The sequence below is a fragment of the Apaloderma vittatum genome, unplaced genomic scaffold (assembly GCF_000703405.1).
Source record: "Apaloderma vittatum isolate BGI_N311 unplaced genomic scaffold, ASM70340v1 scaffold30849, whole genome shotgun sequence".
Lineage (NCBI taxonomy): Eukaryota > Metazoa > Chordata > Aves > Trogoniformes > Trogonidae > Apaloderma > Apaloderma vittatum.
In genome coordinates, this window is record NW_009734016.1 from 1 (window position 1) to 20,799 (window position 20,799).

General features: G+C 43.5%; 1 protein-coding gene across 1 annotated transcript in view; it reads left to right on the plus strand.

Moving 5' to 3' along the window:
• The first annotated feature begins 956 nt into the window (after positions 1 to 956).
• Positions 957 to 20,799, plus strand: part of GLYR1 (glyoxylate reductase 1 homolog (Arabidopsis)) — a 22,126-nt gene continuing 2,283 nt past the window's right edge. Inside the window, 13 exon segments of the mRNA XM_009876116.1 lie at positions 957 to 967; positions 1,660 to 1,696; positions 2,876 to 2,955; positions 10,005 to 10,143; positions 10,723 to 10,965; positions 13,874 to 13,960; positions 14,870 to 14,895; positions 14,897 to 14,912; positions 15,992 to 16,042; positions 16,154 to 16,227; positions 18,065 to 18,164; positions 19,308 to 19,418; positions 19,723 to 19,824. Coding sequence (XP_009874418.1) covers positions 957 to 967; positions 1,660 to 1,696; positions 2,876 to 2,955; positions 10,005 to 10,143; positions 10,723 to 10,965; positions 13,874 to 13,960; positions 14,870 to 14,895; positions 14,897 to 14,912; positions 15,992 to 16,042; positions 16,154 to 16,227; positions 18,065 to 18,164; positions 19,308 to 19,418; positions 19,723 to 19,824 — 1,077 coding nt within the window.

Genomic DNA, 20,799 nt, shown 5'->3' on the forward strand with positions numbered 1-20,799 from the left:
TGTGCAAGATGGAGGGAGGGGAGCGGGGCAGAGGGGCGATCGCTGTGAAACGCTGCCTCCTCCCAGATAAGTCAGGGGCCGTTTGGGCAGAGCGACGGCCCCGGTCTTGGCGGTGCCCTGAGGAAGCGACACGGCAGGGTGGGCAGAGAGCGGTTTGGGGTTTTTCTCGCAGGTTGGGATGTCCCTGTTGAAGCTCGCAGAAGCCATTTCCCCGTGTCACTCCAGCTGTACCCTCCAGTAGTCAGAGCGCTGTGAAAAATCACAGTTTTTCCTGATCTGGAGAACCGAGGAGATTCCATTGAGCCCTGGAAGCACTGATTTTTAAGTGCATGGGCTCTGCTGTGTGGTAGGCTAGGGTATTCCTGCTAGGGCTTGCAAGAAATAGCTAATCCCCAGCACGCAAGTGCATGCATTTATATTTATAGATAAAAAGAAGCGTGTGCTCCAGGCTGCGACAACTGCAGTTTCTCATCCGAAAAATTGACAGTGCTGTGAAGTTGTCTAATTTGTATAGCAGAGTAAGTAAAGATTGGTTCCTTTTAGCGAATTTTTGTATGTTTTCTTTTTTTTCAAACAAGGATTTGGGGAGTGTTGGAGTGCAGATTGTCCTGCTTTAGTTCTGTACCTGATGACCCAGGTGCTGTCCCTAGAGCTGTCGTAGAAGAACTGTAACAGCGAGACAGTAACATGTGAAAGGCTTTGATAAAGGTCTTGTTCAGTACAAGAATGGAAGCATCGAGTGTGGGACATGGTCACCGTTACAGCTCTTGGCAGCGGTCCTGCCTGACCGTCGCTGCTGAATCGACTGTGTGGCGTTGCCATCTCGGGAGGGGCCGCAGCGCCACTGGCTGAGAATTTTTGGTTCAGGAACTGGCAGGCTCCACAGATTCTTTGCCAATCTCTTGCAGGGCAGTGAGCAATGTGGTTTTGTGAGAGTACGGCGGCCAGAGTGAGTGATGAGGTTAAGGTAACGATAAAGCCACCATGTTGAGGACTGAGAGTAATGTCTCGTCCTCCTCTGTGGAGAAGCGATTTTGTGTAATTTTCATAATGGAAACATTTCTGAGTGTAGGAAATAATAATTTCTGCCTTTCCTATGGCTCTTTTCCATCTTTAGCACATCTTCCTGTGGTAGCAAGCACCTGAAGGAAGCAATAGTGGAACTCTTGTTCAGGGGATCCTGCCATTAATGCTTTCCTTGAGAACTTGTAAGAGGCTCAGCTCTCTGAGCTGGCAATCAGTGGCTGCTCTGCTCGCTAGACTGTTCTGTCCGGACGGATATCCATTATCAGGCTGACCTTTGGTTTGATTGCCTGCACTGATGCGGGTTTTTTTCAGTTCCTTGTCAGGGAATATCCCGTCTCACAAGGGCAATAAGTGCAGTAGTGCTGTATCTTCCAGGCAGGAGCTGTGCTGCAGCTCTTCTGGTCGCTGGAGTTCTGACAGTCCGGTGACCCTATGCAGCTGTTTCAAGACTTCGTTTAGGTGCAGGTGTCTAACAATATAGTGCTTGTGGGTCTTGCCCTTCACGGTAGGTTTTGACTATCAGTTGTAACTCTTAATATGAAAAATGTGATGTAATGCAAAAATATAGACATGGGATAGTTGTGGGTTTTTTTTCTCTGGTTCTAGTATCTAATACTTTCTTTTTTCCTCTAGGGGGAAGCTGGGCCGGTATCCTCCGTGGCCAGGAAAGGTGAGGTTTGGTGGTTGGTCTGTTATTTTTTACTTTCTTAGGTTTTTGGGTGGGGTTTGTTTTTTTTTTGCTTTTTCATTCTGCACAGAGAAAGCTTTGCCTGAAAACATTTCAGTTGAAGATTAATGCTGGGGGGTTTTTTTGTTTCTTTGTTTTTAACTGTGAACCAGTTTAGAGCTTGATTTGATCTAGAAGTTCAGCCTGTCACTGACAGCTGTTGGTTCAGATAGAATGAAGAGCAGCAGAGAGCAGTTCATCCAGCTCTGGAACTGATTGTGTTTCCTAGATTTAGTTATTTAACCCCTGTCACTTTCTACAAGACAAGTTTCCTCCTCCTGAAGTAAATTGGTTACATGCACTGTGTTAAATTACAGAAATGAAAGTCTGGCTTCTCAAGATACTGGTTTAGAGCTACGTTTTTCTGAGTAGTAATTCTAGTTGTAGGCTGTAGTTAAACTTTCTCTTCTGATTTGGTTGGTTTTCTCTTGATAAAAGACCAAAAAGATTTTTAAATTTTTTTTGAATTGAATTACGTGTGCCATTTCTATTATTTCTCCTTCTCTGAAAGAATTTTGTTTTTATTTTTGGTGTAGGAATGAGGACTAAGCATGCTGAGGTCACAGCATGTGGCAGGGAAGGGTGTTGTCAGTGTGGCTGCCGGCCCAAAACGTTTGGTTATTGGATCGGGTTAAGTCCAGGCTCCCCTACAGTCTTTCATGTGTCACCCGTGTCACTGAAAGATAGCTTTTCGCTTTCCTAGTAGTTTAGCTTCATAAGCAGTCTGTTTTGGGAGTAAAGACAAAGCTTTAAATGTGAATTTTACAAGTTAACGAAGTAGGGCAAACTTTTGTTAATACCATTTGGCTTCCGAGGTTTTAAAAAGGTTTGCTGCCATGTTTAGCTGGGGTTAGGGAGAAGAAAACCTCACTTAAGAATGACATGATGATGTATCAGTGGATTTTGGGTACTTTTTTGCTCCGTAGCAGCATACCCGTATCTGAGGAAATACATGGATTATGTGTTTACTTCAAAGACTTATAACTAATCCCAGTTCTCTTCCTAGTCAGATTAAAAAAAAAAATGAAAAAATCCTACAATAGCTGTAACACGTGACAGTGCATTCACAGAGTATATATTTTCATTACGTGCTTTTTAACTTTCGCTTCTAATCACCTTCAGATTGTTAACCCACCTAAAGATCTGAAGAAACCTCGTGGAAAAAAGTGCTTCTTTGTGAAGTTTTTTGGAACAGAAGATCAGTATGTACCCGCTTGTTTTCATCTGGTGAAAATACTGCGCCGTGTAATACCCATCCTTCGTGGAAGAACTATTTCCTAACGCGGTGCAGTGTAGCTTTGCAAAGGATTGTGTTTATCTACATGCAAAACAAAATCAACTCTTGTGGGGTGCTGTAGCTGCTCGTGTGGGTGTGTGAAGACTGACGTACTCAGCCGTGCTGGGATTTTAGTTTCCACTGAGAAGGATGGTTCTTGGTAGCTCTCGCCCTTTTAGGTGTGACGGGGCTGGTTTGGATTTTAGCACGTAACTTGTGAGAAAAGTTTTTCTGCCAGGAGAGGAACACGGCTCTATACTTGCCATTTGTAAAATAATACACTGTCGTACCTGGGGACTGGAAACGTTCTTGCCGTGTTTTGGGAAGATTTTATGGTATAGGGAAGTCAAAACTGTTGTAGGCTGCTTTTTGCAAGGCAGAATTTATTGGTTGCAGACATGCATACAAAGTCATAGTTGTCTTAGACGTAGATATTTACAAACTAGGAAAAAAACCTCACCCCAAAGCCTGAGAACCTTGGTATTTTATGAAGCTTAAAATTATTTTACTAATTTTTCATTTTTCCCTTTTATTTTCTGCTATTTTACATTAACTTATGTGGTAAGGGAGAAAATTGCGAATATCTACAGCAGCCTAGAAAACCCTTTAGATTTTGGGAAAAAAAGATAACAAGAACTGAGACCGTTCAGTGGATGTTTCTTAAGGAAATTATTTTGCTCAATATTTAAAAATAATTTTCTGTTAAGAACTGAGGTCTAAACTTGATGGAGTAGAAGTGGTTGCTGCATGCTAATGGGAGTGTGTGTTGGATCTCTAGAGATGTTGAAGGACAGAATATTTTTTTTTTTTGGTGGTGGCATTGCTGCTAAACATGATTAGTTGAGCTGATAAAGTTCCACAAGTTGAGAAGATGGACTGATCACTTGTTCTTGATTCTTGTATTTCACCTTATTGGATCAAGTACGGAGATGATTTGTATTAAGTTTGGAAAAAGCGGTCATATGTCTGGGGCACTGTAGCTGAGATTAGCAGCAGGATTGTGAATGAAGAGTTTGAAGCTGCAACATAATCGGGATTTATTACACGATTCTAGAGCTCTGGCTAGGGAAAATCCAGTCGTCTGGCGCAGGAAGGTAGCGTGGTTGTTGTCATGACTCTCCCTTGCCCCTCCTCCCTCAGCTTGTGAAATTTAATCATTTCCTGCTAGATAATCATGATTCCAAAATTTGCTTACTCTGACTGGCATACCGTAACTGAAAATTAAATAGAAATAAGTGCCATTCCGTTTTTTTTCCCTATTTAAAAACAACGCTGAGAGACAGAAGAGAGGCTTGTGTGCCTCTTCTGTCCTGATGTGGAACTTTGAAAGAGAACCGTGCTACTCCAACTGCTGTGCTGCTTGATAAAGTCCTCATCTTTGAGCATATCAGCTAACCAAGTCAGGAAGAATTTAAATGATTTCACTTAAAATGTGAGCATGAAGAGAAAATCCCTTCACTTATTTTGTACAAATACTTTTTTCTAGGTGTGTCTAAACAGTAAATGGAAATACGTAACTGGCAAAGTGTTGCTGCTTTACATGATGAAGAGCGCGAGGACTCGGAGGATGTGCAGTGCGTGCTGTGAGGAGTGCGCTTACTTGTAGCGATGCTCTAGTGCGCGTCGCTTAGTTTCGTTGCACTTTGCTCATTCTGCAGCTTTCGGGATTGTGAGGTGACGTTGCTAAACCACTGATCCATTTTTGCAGCCTCACTCTGTCAAGGTTTGGCTGGCGAGGATCTGGATACAAGCTGTTTGCCTGTTGTCCAGTGTGTTTAAGGTGAAGGAGATGGTCGTTGCTGGGTAGAATCTCGCTCACAAACTTCGGAGGGTGGTCGCCAGCCGCTTTGTCGGTGGGTAGGCAGTCTCAGACTCGATCTTCTTACTTCCTTCTGTGTATTCCTGGGTGACTGCTGTGGCCCAGAAATGCCACTGTTTCAGGCTGGGTAAAAACTGTTTCCTCCTGACTTACATGGCTGCAGTTCGCCAGTGCCAAGGCTTAAGGAGAAAGCTGCTTAGAAGTAAGAGCTGCTCTGCATGCATCTGAACAGAGAGGAGGGTGAATAGAAACGTGCTGATGAGTTCAGAAGTGTTTTGGTGTACTGTATAGATAGATTTTGGTTATTTGTGAAATCCTGAATAGCTTAGGATACAGCACAGAAGAAATTGCCTGTGTTTTCCTGCATTTTAGTATGGATTGTGTACTAATACCGGCCCAGTGTGATGCAGCAGTGACTAAGGAAATACACAGTCTGGAAGACTGGGACTAGTTTTGGCCAAAGATGTAAAAGTGAGAGCATGAGCGCGTTCAGACCGTGCTCTCAGACCTAGCTTTTGCTAAAGTTTCTACTGAGCTCTGTGCTCTTTAGGTTTATTGTGTTGATGGAGTTTGTTGCTTCTATTGAAGTAATAGATTTTCTGGAAGATGATGATCCTCTGCCTAAAGAAGAATTTGCTTATATGTTTAAACGGTGAAGCACACCTACGCTTTGGCACAGTGAAAGCCGCCTTGATGTTCTTGGTAGTAATGTCATATCCATGTCCTAATTGGTTGCCTTAATTGTGATACTCATGTGATGCCTCTTATTAACTCTTCCATATTGTTAAGGAGGTTTTTCTAGTCTGCCTAGGGAGTTCTTTTGCTGAGTGTCTCTTCTCAGAATAAGTCACGCTAAAAGGATTCTTCATCTAAAATTGAGAAGAGTTGATATTTCCTGCCTGTAGGCCTGTTGAGCATGTGACAATGTCCAGTTATGGGAGCGTCAACAAGAATTTTAATTGAGGCTTTCTAAGTAGAAGCAGAACTTTGACCTTTTATCTTTTGACTTACCTGTGTTTCTAACTCTGCTTTCCAGATAGCTGTCAAGATTCCTTTTTATTTCTCAAGCTACAGTCTTGTCCTAGGAAATCTTTGTGGCTGATTCCGGTAGTCAAGTACTGCAGTGTAAGAAATTGGACACTGTTATATACTTTTGCATTTATCACTTTTATTAGTTCAAACTCTTAGACTGGCAGGCCTATAGCCTACGAATCTTTCTTGGTGTGCTTCATCCAGTTTGGAATATTCTTAGATTTCATGGCCTGCTTGAAAATTCATGATGATGTTGTCAAATCTAAAAAAAAAAAGATTAAAAACATTACTTTAAAGGTATCATTCTGCTATTTTTCTTAGAAATACTAGGGAGAGTCTCACATTCATCAGACGTGTGTACAAGCACAAGCGTTCACCTTCCATCCCACCCTTTCCTGCCCTTAGATTTTCTGTAACAGCCAAAGTCATCTTGCAAGTCATGTATATCAAAAGCTTAATAGGAAGCTGGAGCAGTCCATTCTTCCTTGTAGCACCTTTTTGAAGCGTCTGTACAAAACTAAATAGTCTCGCTAAATGCAGTGAGGTCAAGGGGCACTTCCTGCCTTGATATATTAAGGAAAAATTGGAGGAAACTTGCAATCCAAGATAAGTACCATAATCTGCAGCTTGTTCCCATCGGGCACAGGGATTTTAGTGCGCTGCTCGTTGCCTTCCCGTCCTCTGTGTTCTGCTGGGATGCAGATACCTCCCCTCTTCTGCTGCTGCTGTGTTCCCTGCTTTTCAAGGAGAGAGAAATTGTGGCTGTGGTGTTTCTAAAATATTCTTTCAGGCCTTGCCATCAGAAAACAGTCGGTTCGAGTTTGCTGGATGTTGGACGCCGTGCCCTGCTGCGATGCGAGGAGCCAGGGCGTGGGCCAGGCTGCCGGCGGGGTTAGCTTACGCCACTGGTGTTTCTCGGTGAGGCCTGTAGTCCCTGCAGAGCTCGCTGTCGCTGTAGCCGGGCTGCTGCATGGCAGAGCCGGCTGGAGTGTTGTTAGACATCTCTGCAGGCAGGGTGCCGTAGCTGCAAATTACAATAATCAAAACTTTTCTGCCTCTTGCTGATGTCTTCAGATGTGTAAGTACTCTGCACAATTATTTTTTTTTAGTTGCACAAATTTGGAAAAACTGAATACTTGGAATTTCTTTTAGTATTGCCCGCTGCTTGTTTTCTTTCACTAAATATCCTCTTCTTTTAACTGCATGGACATTTACTCTGATTAAGTGTAGTCATTTTTGTATTTTTTTTTCCCCCCTGAAGACGTTTACATATCAGATTCCAGAGCTCAACTGAGTTGTTTTACTGATGAAGATTTGGGCATTCCCGTTTAACAGCAGGAAACCCCTGTTGATTTCTTTGATGTATAGTCACACACTAGGCCTACATAGAGCCAGTTTTCGTTTGACTTTCAAAATTGCTTGTGTTTAGTGTGGGCACCTAAACAGCTACAGTGTAAAACTTTCTGCCCCTTTTCCCAGGCTGTAGTAATAGAAATCTGGAGATACATTGCTGCTGTCTTTCATCCCTAACACCAAGGCTTGCAAAAAATGAGTATTTGTGAATATTCCTCCGCTTTATTTTTTTCAGTTTATCGTTAGGGATTGGTACCTTTAGGCTGGGACAGCGTGACTGGCAGGTTGTGGGGCTTATGGTCTCCCTGCCCATGCCAAGTTTTTATCACAGTGTTAGATCTGGTAACTCTGATTCCGTCAGAAGAGACACCCTTGTTTCCCGCGTAGCTCCAGGTCACCTTCAGACTTGCCTCTGCTTTACAAGCATTTCAAGGTTTAATTATTGGTCATGAACCTAATCTGGATTTTGTGAGTCATGGTTTAATAGGAATGATATTTTGGAGGGGAGAAGGAAGGGCATCGAAAACCTGTTGCTACCTTTTTTTATGTCTTTTCACTTCCCAGTTAGCCCATTCTTTACAGATACCTGGTGACTCTGCAGTGGCATGAATAGAACTTCGTTTAAAAAATGACACTGGCAGTAATGTAATGTCACTACTGCTTTTCTAAAGCATTAACTCATTGCTGAGTCAGGAGGGAAATAGTAGTTCCTTTTACATGTTGCATCCTAGAGACCTCTTACCTCTTGTTGGCCTTCACTGGCTTTGAGTTTAACACTTAACACAGAGATACTGTGTATAAACATGGATTATTTTGTTTGGTGGCAAGTTCTTTTGTTTTCAAGTGTTTGAAATGTGAATGCTTTATGGACATCTGGTGTCAAAAGACATGTTTGCATCTTACAGGAAGTGTTCGGGTAGGTGACAGAAAGTAAACTGGAAAAGACCAATTTTTAATTTTATTTATTTTTTATTATTTTTAACCCCAAGGCAGCATTTACAACTCTTTTTTTTCACTTACTAGTTTGTGTCTGGGTTCTCTATCTCTTTGTCCCGGGGGCTCACAAGTGCCAGAATGCACCTTTGACCCAGGAGCTTTGTTCTTCAGACTTTCTCCACACTGAAGAAAAAGAAGTGAGAAAGGAGGCTAATGGACATGTGCAGTGAGGAGGGGTGGGATTGTCAGAAACCTAAGAGAATGCTGTCATAGAAAGAAGTTATTTTTATTTAGAAATTCAAATCTGGCAACAAAGTTTAACATACTTTATCGTAATGTGCTCCAAAATGTTATTACCTTTATAAATATATACATATATATATTGGAAAGACTTCTTGTGAGCTGATGGTGTCTAGTGTCTCAGGATACTTGATCACTGAGTCCCACAGAATGGTATAAGAGAATTTCACTATAATACCTGGGCAGTGAAGTGAAGAGAAAGATCTCCATGATGAGTTTTACTGGACTTTACTTCTTGGTGAAGAGAGGACAAGCAAGATCTAGCAAAGCATTACTGTGGCGATGGTTACTTTCCCCTTTATGTTCGGTTTAGCTGTATGACGTGGTGGTTATGGTGCCTGAAAAGGCAGCTCTTAAACCATCTCACCTGCCTGCAGGAGCTAGACCACACTGGAGAATATTTATAACCTACAGTCATGGCTAGTTGGTGTTTGTAACAAAAATGTTTTGGGACTAGAGGAAGTCAGTTTGGCTGGTTTTGCTGTGTGCTGGGCTGCTCTATGCCAAGAAGCACTGTTGGCTTTCCTAGCTCAGGAGGAGCTTTCCCAAAGCTTGAGCAGGTCTGTGTTCGATAGGACAGAAGGAGCTTTGTAACAGTGTGGCCGGTAAGCCTGGGCTTGGATCTGGGGAGAGAGCAAGGTAGTCTGATCTTTGCAAGATCCGTGAGGAATGTTGAAGGCAAAGGTGTTCTCCTAAGCCATAGTGAAGGAGAGGTGGAAGAGCTTGTGAACCTGAAGGAAAGTGGAGTTGTCACCGTGTGCTTGGCCACTTAACTGTTTGGTAAATGTCAAGAAGTCCTATTTAGCAGCTGTGGAAACAGGGAAGACATTTGAGTTTCCTCATAGGACTGCAGTCAGGTTAATACTCTGCTGCTGTAGCACTTTGCTTTTTCCTCAAAAGCAAAAAGGTGTCTTCGTGGAGAATATCAAGGTACATCAGAACTATGTTCAGCAGTGGGCTGTGGCGTTTGCGCTCGCTTCATTTGTGGTCAGCTCTGTTGTGAGATACGTAATTTTAGTTTTGTTTTTTTTTTTCTCCAGTTTTTGGAGACACTTGTGAGTGCACAGTGTGTTTGATCAAGGGGACTGATGACTTAGAATTGTTACGTGGCCTCTGCTTTCAGCAGCTGTATGGGCAGATTTGTGTTATTGGCTGCCTTCTGTGGAGGCGTGTGATTGATTGTGGGTGTTCCTCCTGGTGAGGCAGGAGCAGTCCCTAGGCTGCCTTTGTTCTAAAAAGTACCTATGATCACATCCAAAAGCTGCCTTGCTGACAGAGAGTATGAATAATGCTTAGAGCACAGCACTGATAGCGTGAGAGGATATAAAACTTGAGAAACCAAATAAAAGTGCCAGGAGAAAGTTATTGGTGAATGCGGAAATCTCAGCCTTTCAGGTTGTACGAAGCAAGTGAGTTTGGGCTGCTGCCATCAGTTGCTCTGGAGAAAGAAGAGCGTATCTGTGTTTTTAGAAGTGAGATGCTTGAGAAAGTTGCTGTTTGGAGAATATAGCTAACTTGATATTTTGGATTTCTAGTGCTTGGATCAAAGTGGAGCAGCTGAAGCCTTATCACCCTCACAAAGAGGAAATGATTAAGATTAACAAGGGTAAGCGCTTCCAGCAAGCTGTGGATGCTGTAGAGGAGTTTCTTAGAAAAACCAAAGGCAAGGACCAGGTGAGTGGTTCTTTCTTTACTGCATCCAAACAAGTCTTGGCATGAATGATGATCAGATGTATTTTTATGTGAAAGGAATTTATTGCCTCTGGCAATTTGAGACAGGAGTTCATTTTCATTCCTTTGTTTTTGTTGTTTTGCCCCGTCCTCTCTTCTTCCCCATTCAGTCTTGTTTGGTGGGAAAAAGGTTCTGTTAAACTGATGGAGAAACTGAAAAGGCTAATTTACCTGCTTATGATGAACTGATAAATCACTCTTAAATCTTGGGCTAGAATTTTTTGTCTGCTAATCTTGTCTTTAGTAGATTGGAAGTGCACATATGCGCGTGCTCCCAGCAAGTCTTCAAGTGGGCTGTTCTGTTACTCACTTACTTAAACTGATGTGGTTTTGCAGGAAAACTAACCAGGAACCTCACTCACCAACTTCAGAGGGCTAACACATATCTAGTTTCCAAGTTACTTTGCTGTTGTTTTGCCTGATAGTAATCAGCACAGGGCCCTTCACATCCTTGGTTTTGCATGAAAATCATTCCAGCTCTTCTCTTCTTTCCTTACCGTCTTCTATTCTGTAATCTCTCAGGCGTCTTCCCATAACTCCAACGAAGAGAAGAATCGGCGTAATTCCAGTGAAGAAAGAGGCAAGCAGTCTGCTGGTGAAGAGAAACGCAAAGCCAGTTTGTCTGAAGGGAAGTTGAAGAAGGGCACAGGGGAAGGAAAAAAGAGGGTCTCTTCTGTATCGTCAGAGAGAGGATCAAAATCACCTTTGAAAAGAACCCAGGATCAGAGCCCCCGAAAGCGGGGGCGTCCGCCCAAGGATGAGAAGGTTTGTGTTGTGCATGTCCGCCAGTGCCCTGTGGACTTTGCAGATGGACTCCAGGGCTGGCTGGCACCTTGACTAGCAGGCCAGCAGGAAGAGTCAGTTTGGTATCAGGTGTTTTTAAGCTGTTCAGTGTTACTGCTTCTAGACCATTTGGCTGCCTGATACTTTTGGCAAGCATATTGTTAATTCTTCCCGTGGTTTTTACCAGTTAGCTATTCTGAGTGGCTCTGTTCCTATCTTTGAGAGCTGTGTCATAAGATTCCACCTTTCATCTTGGCATCCCTCAAGTTCATTTTGTATGGGAAGGATTAGTGAAGAGATCAGGTTCTTTGTCTGGTTCCTCACTTCTCCCATCTCATCTACTTTGTGTGAGTAAGCGATTAGTAGTCACTTAACCTCACCCTTGGTAGCTGCTGAGAGTTGAGTATTCTTAAGGGCTAGGGCTTAAAGAAGAAGCTCTTGTAGCCTGGAGAATCCACCAGAAGAATTAATTGTATTCATTTCAGCCTCTCTGCTATAGGATATGTCTACGTCCTCCGTTACAAAGGTCCGGCCTTGGAGCATTATTTTTTCCCTGTTATTTCTGGATGTCATGGCAGCAATGACAGCCATCCCTGCTTTGTCTACCCTCATCTAGAGTTCCGTCCTTTTTATTTATAGCGGAACTTGCTGTTGTGGTCCAGGTCTTCCTTTTCCAAATGGATCGTTATTGCAGCAGATTGTTGCAATGCGCGTGCTCCATCAGACGCTACACCTGAAGACCCTTGGGAGGCTTCGGCTGACACACCACGCAGCAGCCTGCTTGCTCACCTGTGCTCGAAGGAATCACCTTATTCTGTGCTTCACAAGCTCTGCTTTCAGTGCACTTCAGGATGCAAATCAAGACAGTATTCCTTGACCTCCAGAATGTTGAATGGATTGCCCTTGACTGGTTGAAGAGTAAACTTTTCTTGATGCCGTAAAACGAAGCTGATCATCTCGGGTGTTAGATATAAAGGAAATACTGGCTTTTTTTTTTTTTTTTAGGGCCAACTTCTGTTAAATCAGGCTATGCAACAGAGCCCATCTGTTTCTCCTTTTGGGGGGAGTTGGTGGGGAGAAATGCATGCATATTTGTGAATTCTTACTAATAATTACAGAACTTGTGACTTGACTGATGCAGGAAAACTCTTTACCAGCAACGTGCTTTCACTTTTCAAAGTGTCTTGCTATGAACATGCTGTATCTCCACATACTTCTGTAACGATAAGCAACGGGGCCTTTTTATTCCTTTTGTGTCTTTGAGCTAGTTCATTCCAAAATTGATCAAAACTAATGGGTGGGAGAGTTCTGATCATGCCGACATGTTGCATGCCTAGATTTTACTGCGTTAGCTACCTCAGGGCATCAGGGTGCTTTAAGTGAGTTAGTTGTGGTAGTAGAAATTACTTTACTGGGAAACTGTGAGCAGAGTGGTTTTAAACAGCTCGTCAGAAGGAGTTGGCCGGCTGTATGATAAATGTCTGGCCATGAACCACGAAAATAAGGAGGCTAATGTCAGAAAGTAGCTTCTGGAAAGTAATGTACTGACAATTGGAGAAATTGCCATGGAAGTATAACAGTACTGCCTTAATACTGTTTTATAACCTGTGAAATAATTGTGAAATCTTGTTATCGTTTTGCCTGGTTCTTGTAATTTCCCCAAGCTCTAAGGTAGAAAAGATTAATATTGCTGTCTTGAATTACTATAGTGTTGGAATTTAGAGTTTCTTTGCCCTGTCACAGTCTGCCCTTTCAAGTAATAAGGATGAACAAAATACAAAAATCCAGTTGTTGCTGAGGTGTGCTCTGTCTGGGAATGCTCTGTAGACATTACATGATTATCCAAATACTCTTAATTTTTAAGCTTATATGAATATTTTTAAATGACCAACCTGACAGAACAGGTTTTGTTCATGCTTTACCTGTTGAAACAGCAGTGTAGTGTCTAGGGGGCGAAGTTTTAGCATGTGGGACTCTCCCAAGACACTTTCAGGCTGGAGACTGATGCTTGTCCCTGCTAACAGGGAAAAACAGTTCTGTCAGTCTGAGTCTCACTCTTACCTTTCTTGCGATCAGGGCTCTTCTGTTGTGGTTCTGTGTGGACACTAAGATAAGGTGTACATTTTCAGAAAGTAATTTTGGAGGGGAGATAATATGATTCCATTCCTGAGCACTTATTTCAGGAACATGACACCTGCTCTGCAGAAGCCCTGCACATTCTCTTCGTATAGTGTGAAGATCTATATGTCTATGACCTATGGTATAAAGACCTATTTTAACCTATTTATCTTGGGGAAATGAGAAAGATAAATTTTAATTTGCTCAACAGTAAAAAACCCGATGCGTTAAGTATTACTGTGACATTCCAAATTGGGGCCTGTTGAGGGAATGGGGCAGTCTGCGTTTCGGTTTCTGTCTCATGGGTTCTGCAAACGTAAGCAGGTGGGACTGTCAGCCTCGTGCTTTGAGGGTTCTCCTGTTAACAGGTAGGCTAATCGTTTATGACGAGAGGATTAGAAGAGTTCAGACCTCTTGGCTGAGGTTTAGCTTTTAGAATCCACCAGAGGAAATGATGGATCAAGTACGTTCGTTTGCTTCTCTGCTCATTGCATGATTGCACAAGTGCAGTGTTTCCTCTTACGTATGAAGAACAGATTCTCCAGAAGCTGTAACTGTGGTTGAATTCCTTCATTGGCAGTTCATGTTTTCTTCACCTCACCTGTGTTGATAATATACTGTGTGTTCAATTATGAATGTTTCATGGCATTTGTAGCGTGGTAGTTTTTTTTTTTTTTTCAAAACTCTGTATGTGCTCATATGATCAGCCTGCTGTGGCCGGACACTGAGCCAGGTTGTTAAGCTCTTTCTGATCCTTCTTCTGTCTCCTCAGGACCTCACAATTCCAGAGTCAAGTACAGTGAAGAGGGTGATGACTGGAACAGTGGCTGGATTTAAATGGCCACCAAGTGTCAGTGAGGTGAGAAGCTTTACAACATAGGCAATCTGGGAACTGAGTTTGTGGAAGCAAGCCTTGAACCTTTTGTCTGGGCCATAAAATAAATGAGGTCTTCTCTTCCTCCTCTAGGAACAAAATAAGACAGTCTCTTTCTGTCATTCTGTGGTGTAACAAAGCTAGACAGTATCCTGGGCAGTTAAGAAGGGTGTTGGGAAGTGAGATTTCAGTTGTTGTGGAACCATTTGCTGATTCACACTTAACTTGCTTAGCACACTTAACTCACTTTTGTGCTTCCTGTTTCAAAAGTGTTTCTGAGACTGGCTTCCCAAACCTGGAGAAGCCAGTGTGGATAGTCTCTGCCCGGATAGGGGTGATTTCATTTGATTTCCCTCATTAGCAGCTTTTGAAAACCTGTTGGGTTTGTGCATAAATAAATGATCAGTAAAGCACAGTAAGAGCAGCGTGACTGGAGGCTAGTCTGCATGGTGCTTGTTGTGGGGGGAGATACCGGGGCCAATGGTCCTTGATGATGTTCATATGGGTTTGCCGGGTACATGACAGTGCGAGGTGTGATCTCCAGCCAGTTCCCAGAGTGCTGTTTTAGAGGAATTCCTTGGAAACTGGAAAATGTTTTTTGATTCCCTTGGGAAGAGGAAGCAGCAGGATTTGAGATCTCTTTCTCCCATGTTAATCTTGCTGATTTTCCTACAGATGTCCAAAAATGAGAAATCTGGCTCGAATGGCTCTGGTTTTAAGAATGAAATACAATATAAACTGCTTAATTGAAATGGGCTGCTTAATACAGCTGATATGTTTTATATTTTCTACCTTAAACTGTTCTCATGCAGCTTGAGAGAACAAGGGATTGTGCTGTGGTTGCTCAGTGTTTCTCTGGGAATGTTTCTGAGCTTGTACCTTCTCTCTTTGTAGCCTGTGAAGGACAGTGATCCACACTTTCAACCAGACAGAGAAGGTGAGGATTTGGCAGATGGAATCATTCTGCTGGTCTGTCTAGCTTGGCATCCTGCCCTTTGGTGGGACTGAGTACAAGGAGTATGCGTAAAGAGCTGAAATTCTGTTCCTTGGGGGCTAACAGCAATTAGATTCTCACGTGCAATCTTGTAGTTCAATTTCTTCCTAACCTTAAGGTTTAGAATGATTTAGTATTGAGTACAATTAATAGTTTAAGTAATTAGAGATTATCTAGCACCAGGATTTGACAGACTTGTTGTAGTAAATTCTGTACATTGTACATTGAGGGGTAGGAAAAGCTGTTTTTCTATTTAAAACCCCTGTTGTCTGATTGTCTTTGGTTGTCCTACCAGTTCCTTCATCTGGACGAACTCATCAATTAACTGAGTATAGCAGGAGGATTTCCAGGACCAGGAAAGCTCCATGTAAAATATAGCCAGTTTATCTCCTGAGAGTCAGAAGCCTTGCAGGGTTTTATGTTCAGCAGTGAACAACAGGAGGAAAAGGAAAGATCAAATTAAATGAAAAAGGATTTATATCTAGCTGAGGATCTGGGCAGAGCCAGAAGGATTAAGAGCAGTTTTAACAGTTTTAATCTAGGCAAGCTCACAATAAGCAGCATGGGAAGAAGCACCCTTCACCTTAATGTTTTTTGAAAGCCATGCACCTTCACATATTTACAAAGAAGATTTTGCTCCACAGCTGCATGGCCGTACTGAGTGAGCTCTACAGCAGGCTTGGCATCTCTGCTGGTTTTCTTTGGGCCGGATGGGAAGGCAGGGATGCTCTGGATCCTTGCCTCAAGGGGAGCCTGTTGTGTGACCTAGGGAAAGGAGTTTGTAGTACCCGTATCAAGAGATGGGCTGAATTGATGGGGCAGGGTGGGAGAGGAAGAGCTTAGTGTGTGGCGATAGGTTTTTGGTTTTCTTTTCTCCCATTGAGGGAAACCTGAGAGTTTCCCTGCTTTGCAGATGGTGGTGGGTGGGTGAGCTGCCTGTTTCTGTGTAACGAAGATATGGTCTGCTCAGCAGAGCAAATCAGCACTGTCCTTCCCCTGAATGCTTTGTCTTCTCCATACAGCCGGCTGTCTGCTATCAAGCCATCACAAAGAAGCTGAAGGTTTGTGAAGAGGTAAGGCAAATCTTGGTTTGATGGATTTTCCTTTTGTTGTGAGGCCTTGCAGTTCCTTTAGAGCTGTGCACTCTATTTTTTTTTTTTCCCTCCCCCTGCACCCCCACCCAGGAAACAGGATCCACCTCCATCCAGGCAGCAGACAGCACAGCAGTCAATGGCAGTATCACACCTACAGACAAAAAGTAAGATCTCCAACGCACTTCAGCCATTTCCCTTCCTTTTTCTCATTCCCAGCTCATACATGCAGCCATTATCCAGCTTGTCACTGAAAATAAATAAACCTAACATTTCCTTCTAACTACAGATCTCCTCTGTCCTTGTGTGAAACTCTGATTTGGGGGGCAGGGTGGGAGGGTAGCAGCTAAAACCAAATGGGCAGTAGAAAAATTCAGAATAAGATCTGGCCTGGATACATTTGCAGTTTGGGGCTTTCATGCAGTTGCCCCTTCTCTGCAGGACACGCTGCAGAACGTTAAGCAGCACTATTTCTGAACCCTGTATGAGGCAGAAAGATAAAAGGGTATCTTGCTCCAGTAGTGCCTGGCAGTTGACTTGGGGTTGTTTAATCACTCTCTTGAGCATGTAGAAGACAGGAGGAAGAGAGAGGCGTGTCCTGCCAGCACAAGAGCTTGGCTCTGTAGCACGTGAGCTTTCTGGTTTCTTCTAACGTCCCCCTTCTCCTTTCTAGAGTGAGAGAAGCCTCACTTGAGCTTCCTGTTTCACTCTGTAACTTCCGCTCTGTTCAAATTGAGCTCAGGCCGCAGCTTGCTGTTTGCCGTTGGGGTCATCCTCATGGGATGTCAGTTCTCAACTGTACTCCAGGGGAACCAAAATAACAATGAAGCTGTTCAGGTAAAACAGTCTCTCAGGAAAGCGTGGCTCAGAGGTGGGTTGGGAGAGAAGGAATATCTCCTGTGCTTTAGAGACTTGAACGTAGGTGGAGTTGTGTGAAGGAGCCTCTGTGGCTTGCTCCGGCCTGAGTTGATTTGCTCTCACAAAAGGCAGCGTGGCTAGCTGGGAGAGCACAGGTGGCTTGCGAAAGCTGCGGTTGTGTGTGTAGCGTGGCAAATTCTGAAGAATTAACTGTGGAATCCCCAGGCAGGTCTCGTCGTGAAGTTACATGAGATGTGTAACTGAGCGCTTCAGAATCTCCTCCTAGACTTGTGGTTTGCCTGTGAAGCTAGCTGTGTGCCGTAGAAAAGGACCCTCGCAGCAGCAGCCGCAGAGGAGTTCTTGTCGCGGGTAGCTGCGCGGATGGAACTTGTTAGGGTGCTGTCTTTTCCTTCAGTGGGGGGAGCAAAACTCTTGCCAGCTTTGGGGAGGGGAGGGGGGGTGAGGCGTGAGGGAAGGCAGCTGGGATTTGGGACTCTAGTGTTGTCTCTTGTGGTGACGTGTTGGCCTCTTACTTCCTCTGTCTGTCCAAAATCGCTGCAGTACAGCAGGGACCAGGTCTTTGGTCTGTGCATGATGCTTAGCCCAGTAGTCCTTGCTGAGCTTTATTAAAATAACAGATTGTAAGTGTACCGTTCAGTAGTATAAGCAAATCATTGTACATGTGACTTCATTTAAAAATCAGAAGACTAATTAGAGAAGCACTTGCCGATCTCTGAATGGTCCCTTTATCTTCAATAAGGCAGCAACTGGTAACATAGAGCAAAAGAGTAGCAGTTTTAATTAAACAAAAAACCCCCGAACAGTCAAACGCCACCCCCGCAACAAACAGAAAACCCCAGATCACCCAAACCTTTAATATTTACGTGGTCTTCTGACTCAGACTAAAGACTTTCTTCAGCAGATTGGTAGGGCTGCTTGATAAGCAAAATAAATACCAGCTTGCTTCTGAAACTCAGTATCTGACCATTCTAGCTGTGGCCACAGTGGAACGTATTTGATTTTGTTGTGGTTTGGGGGTTTTTTTTGCTGGTGGTGCTCCAGGGTGGTTGTTCATCATTTCCAAGACCCTGGGAGGCTGACACCAGTTGCTCTCTGTTGCATTTAATGTTTATCTCTTCCCCTCAGGATAGGATTTCTGGGACTTGGCCTGATGGGAAGTGGCATCGTCTCCAACTTGCTGAAGATGGGTCACACTGTCACTGTCTGGAACCGGACTGCCGAGAAGGTAGGCATACGCTTAAGGTACTTAACCTTTTCTAAATGTGTAGTTACCACCTCTAGCTCAGGGAGACCTGCAGTCAACACTTGGTGGTGCCTGGGAGATGATGCCAAAGAAACACAAGTATGTACTTGCCACCTTGTTCTATTATTATTCCTTAGATGCTTGTTAGTAGCCTCTTTTGACCAGATGAAGCTCTAGTCTGTCCTAGGATGGGTGCGCTTAGGTGAACCGTCCCGACTCTGTTGCCATTTTGTATGAGAAGAGAGAGTTGCCAGAAAAATTATGACCTTGTGTGTGTGCGTTGAGGAGTGCAATGTAAAGTGCTTCTGGAAATCCTCCTGAATTAAATAGCCAAGTCGTTGTGTCCTGGACCATGTGCCGGGGAAGGTTGATGCTGGGAGTGGTGTGGTGAGATGTGCTGCCTGACCGCAGCTTCATCGACGAGGCATCAACGGGTGTATTGTGCTGTTCATGTCACGGTAACAAAGGTGCCGTTGAAAACCTGCTGTGTCGTACGATAGGGATGAGAAGGGTTTTATAGGTGTATTCAAAGTGAAAATGGATCTTAGCCAGTGTTGTTCTTTGTAGTGGAGGAGGAAAAGTAGGTAACTGGGGGAGATGTGGTACTCAGATGATACTGTGGAAGATCAAGGGCAAGAGCAGCACTGTTTACGTTGTTAAAAGAGATTAAAAGTTTTGCTTTTTTTTACTGTAAAACATGGATAGTATGAGGGAGTAGGGTAAGAACAAGCTAAGATTTTGAAGCGACAGCCTGCTAAAACACGTCAGTCTGAGCTGTGTATATTCCTCTTTACTGTCCAGTAGAACCTTTTGGTATGTGTTTACCGATTAGTTTATTTATTTATTTATTTGTTTCCCCCTGCCTTGTCTCTCTTCCAAAAACTACAACGTTCAATCTCTCGTTTCACCTAAGCTTTGTCTTTTTCCTGTATTTTTCTCTGGAAATTTTTTGCTTTGGGTTTCAGAAAAGCTGCAAAAAAGCCCCTTGTGTGTGTGGGGACAAACCAACAGAAGACAACGCAATTTGAGTTGCGTCCGGCAGCAGAGTTTGTTTCAGCAAAATGCTACAGGACCCATTTTCTCTGTGCTTAATTTTTCTTACGTTTGAATTTGTGACTTTTGCAGTGTGATTTGTTCATCCAGGAGGGTGCGCGGCTGGGAAGAACCCCCGCTGAAGTTGTCTCCATGTGTGACATCACCTTTGCCTGTGTATCAGATCCAAAAGCAGCAAAGGATGTAAGGATTAGCTCTTATTTTTCTTCCACCAGCTAGACTACAAGATACAGTCACTCAGTACCAGTTCTGATTCTTACTAACCGTGGTAGCCTGTGTCGTTGTAGATGCTGGGCAGTGCAGCTCTGTAAAAATAAATGTCCTAACCAAAAATCATACTTAAAAAAAAATCATCCTGGGGGATAGGTTTTGATGTCACTCTAGGAATCTACCACTGCAGTGCCAGGCTCGCTTGAACTGATGTCTTGCAGGATCAGAGTTTCTCTGCAGACACCCTATTGCTTTACCGCTCTCCTGTTCCCCACAGCTGGTACTTGGTCCGAGTGGAGTGTTGCAGGGGATTCGCCCAGGGAAGTGTTACGTGGACATGTCCACTGTGGATGCAGACACAGTCACAGAGCTGGCCCAGGTAATCACATGGAACTGAACTTCTAACATCGACGATTCAGCAGCAGTACTGCAGTTTTTGTTGCCTTGAGTGGTAAGCTGGTGATAAGAAAGATGCTTCTGAAGGTTTTTGGGCTCCTTTCGGGAGGCGCTTGAGGCCCAGACAAATAAGAGAAAATAAATTGTCAGGTTTTGACCAGCAAAGAAAATTGGGTGAGATATTCCCTGGTTGTTAACAGCAAAACCTGTAGATTTGGCAAGGCCGTTAGCTGGCACCAATGCAGACAGCCAGCCAAATTTTGATCCCTTAAGAAGTATTTATAGCCAGATTGGTATTCTGTAGCAAACTAGAGGAGAAAGCACCATCTGAATTAATAACTGTCCTTGAGTTGATAAAATGCATCATTTGCTTATTTTAAATGGTCTGGTTAGGGGAAAAGAATGCTTTCATGTTTCATTTTGTAGAAATGTTATTATAGAGTGGATTTCTGATTATTTCTGATGTGATATTCCTGATTTCCTCTTGGGCCTCTTGATTGTTCCTGTGTCCTAAAGGCAGTGTGTAATGTTGCACAAGGAAGGGGAGCTAATGTTGATGAAGTTTTTAGCGGATGTATTGGTGACACAGTAGTGTGTAGCATGAATTTGTAGAATGAAGAGTCAGACCTATTAATAAACCTCTGTCTGAAGAGGTCTGTCTTCCCTCGTTGGGGAAAAGGGGGGAAAATATAAGAATCAATCTGAGATTTCTACACCCCAGCTTCAGCACTGGTTCCTTGGCAATTACGGGATGCCCTGGCCAAAGCACTTAAGTTCGGCTGCTTAAACATGCCTGCAGCCACAGGTGGAGGAAAGTGTTGCAGGAATCCGAGGGCAACTTTTGGTGTCCAGTACCCTTAACACAGGATACAGCGCGTCGCGCTAGTGCTTTCCTCTCCTGTTTCAATGTCTGAGCAGTTTGTTCTGTTTTCGGATTCTGTCCTCAGGGACAGGAAAG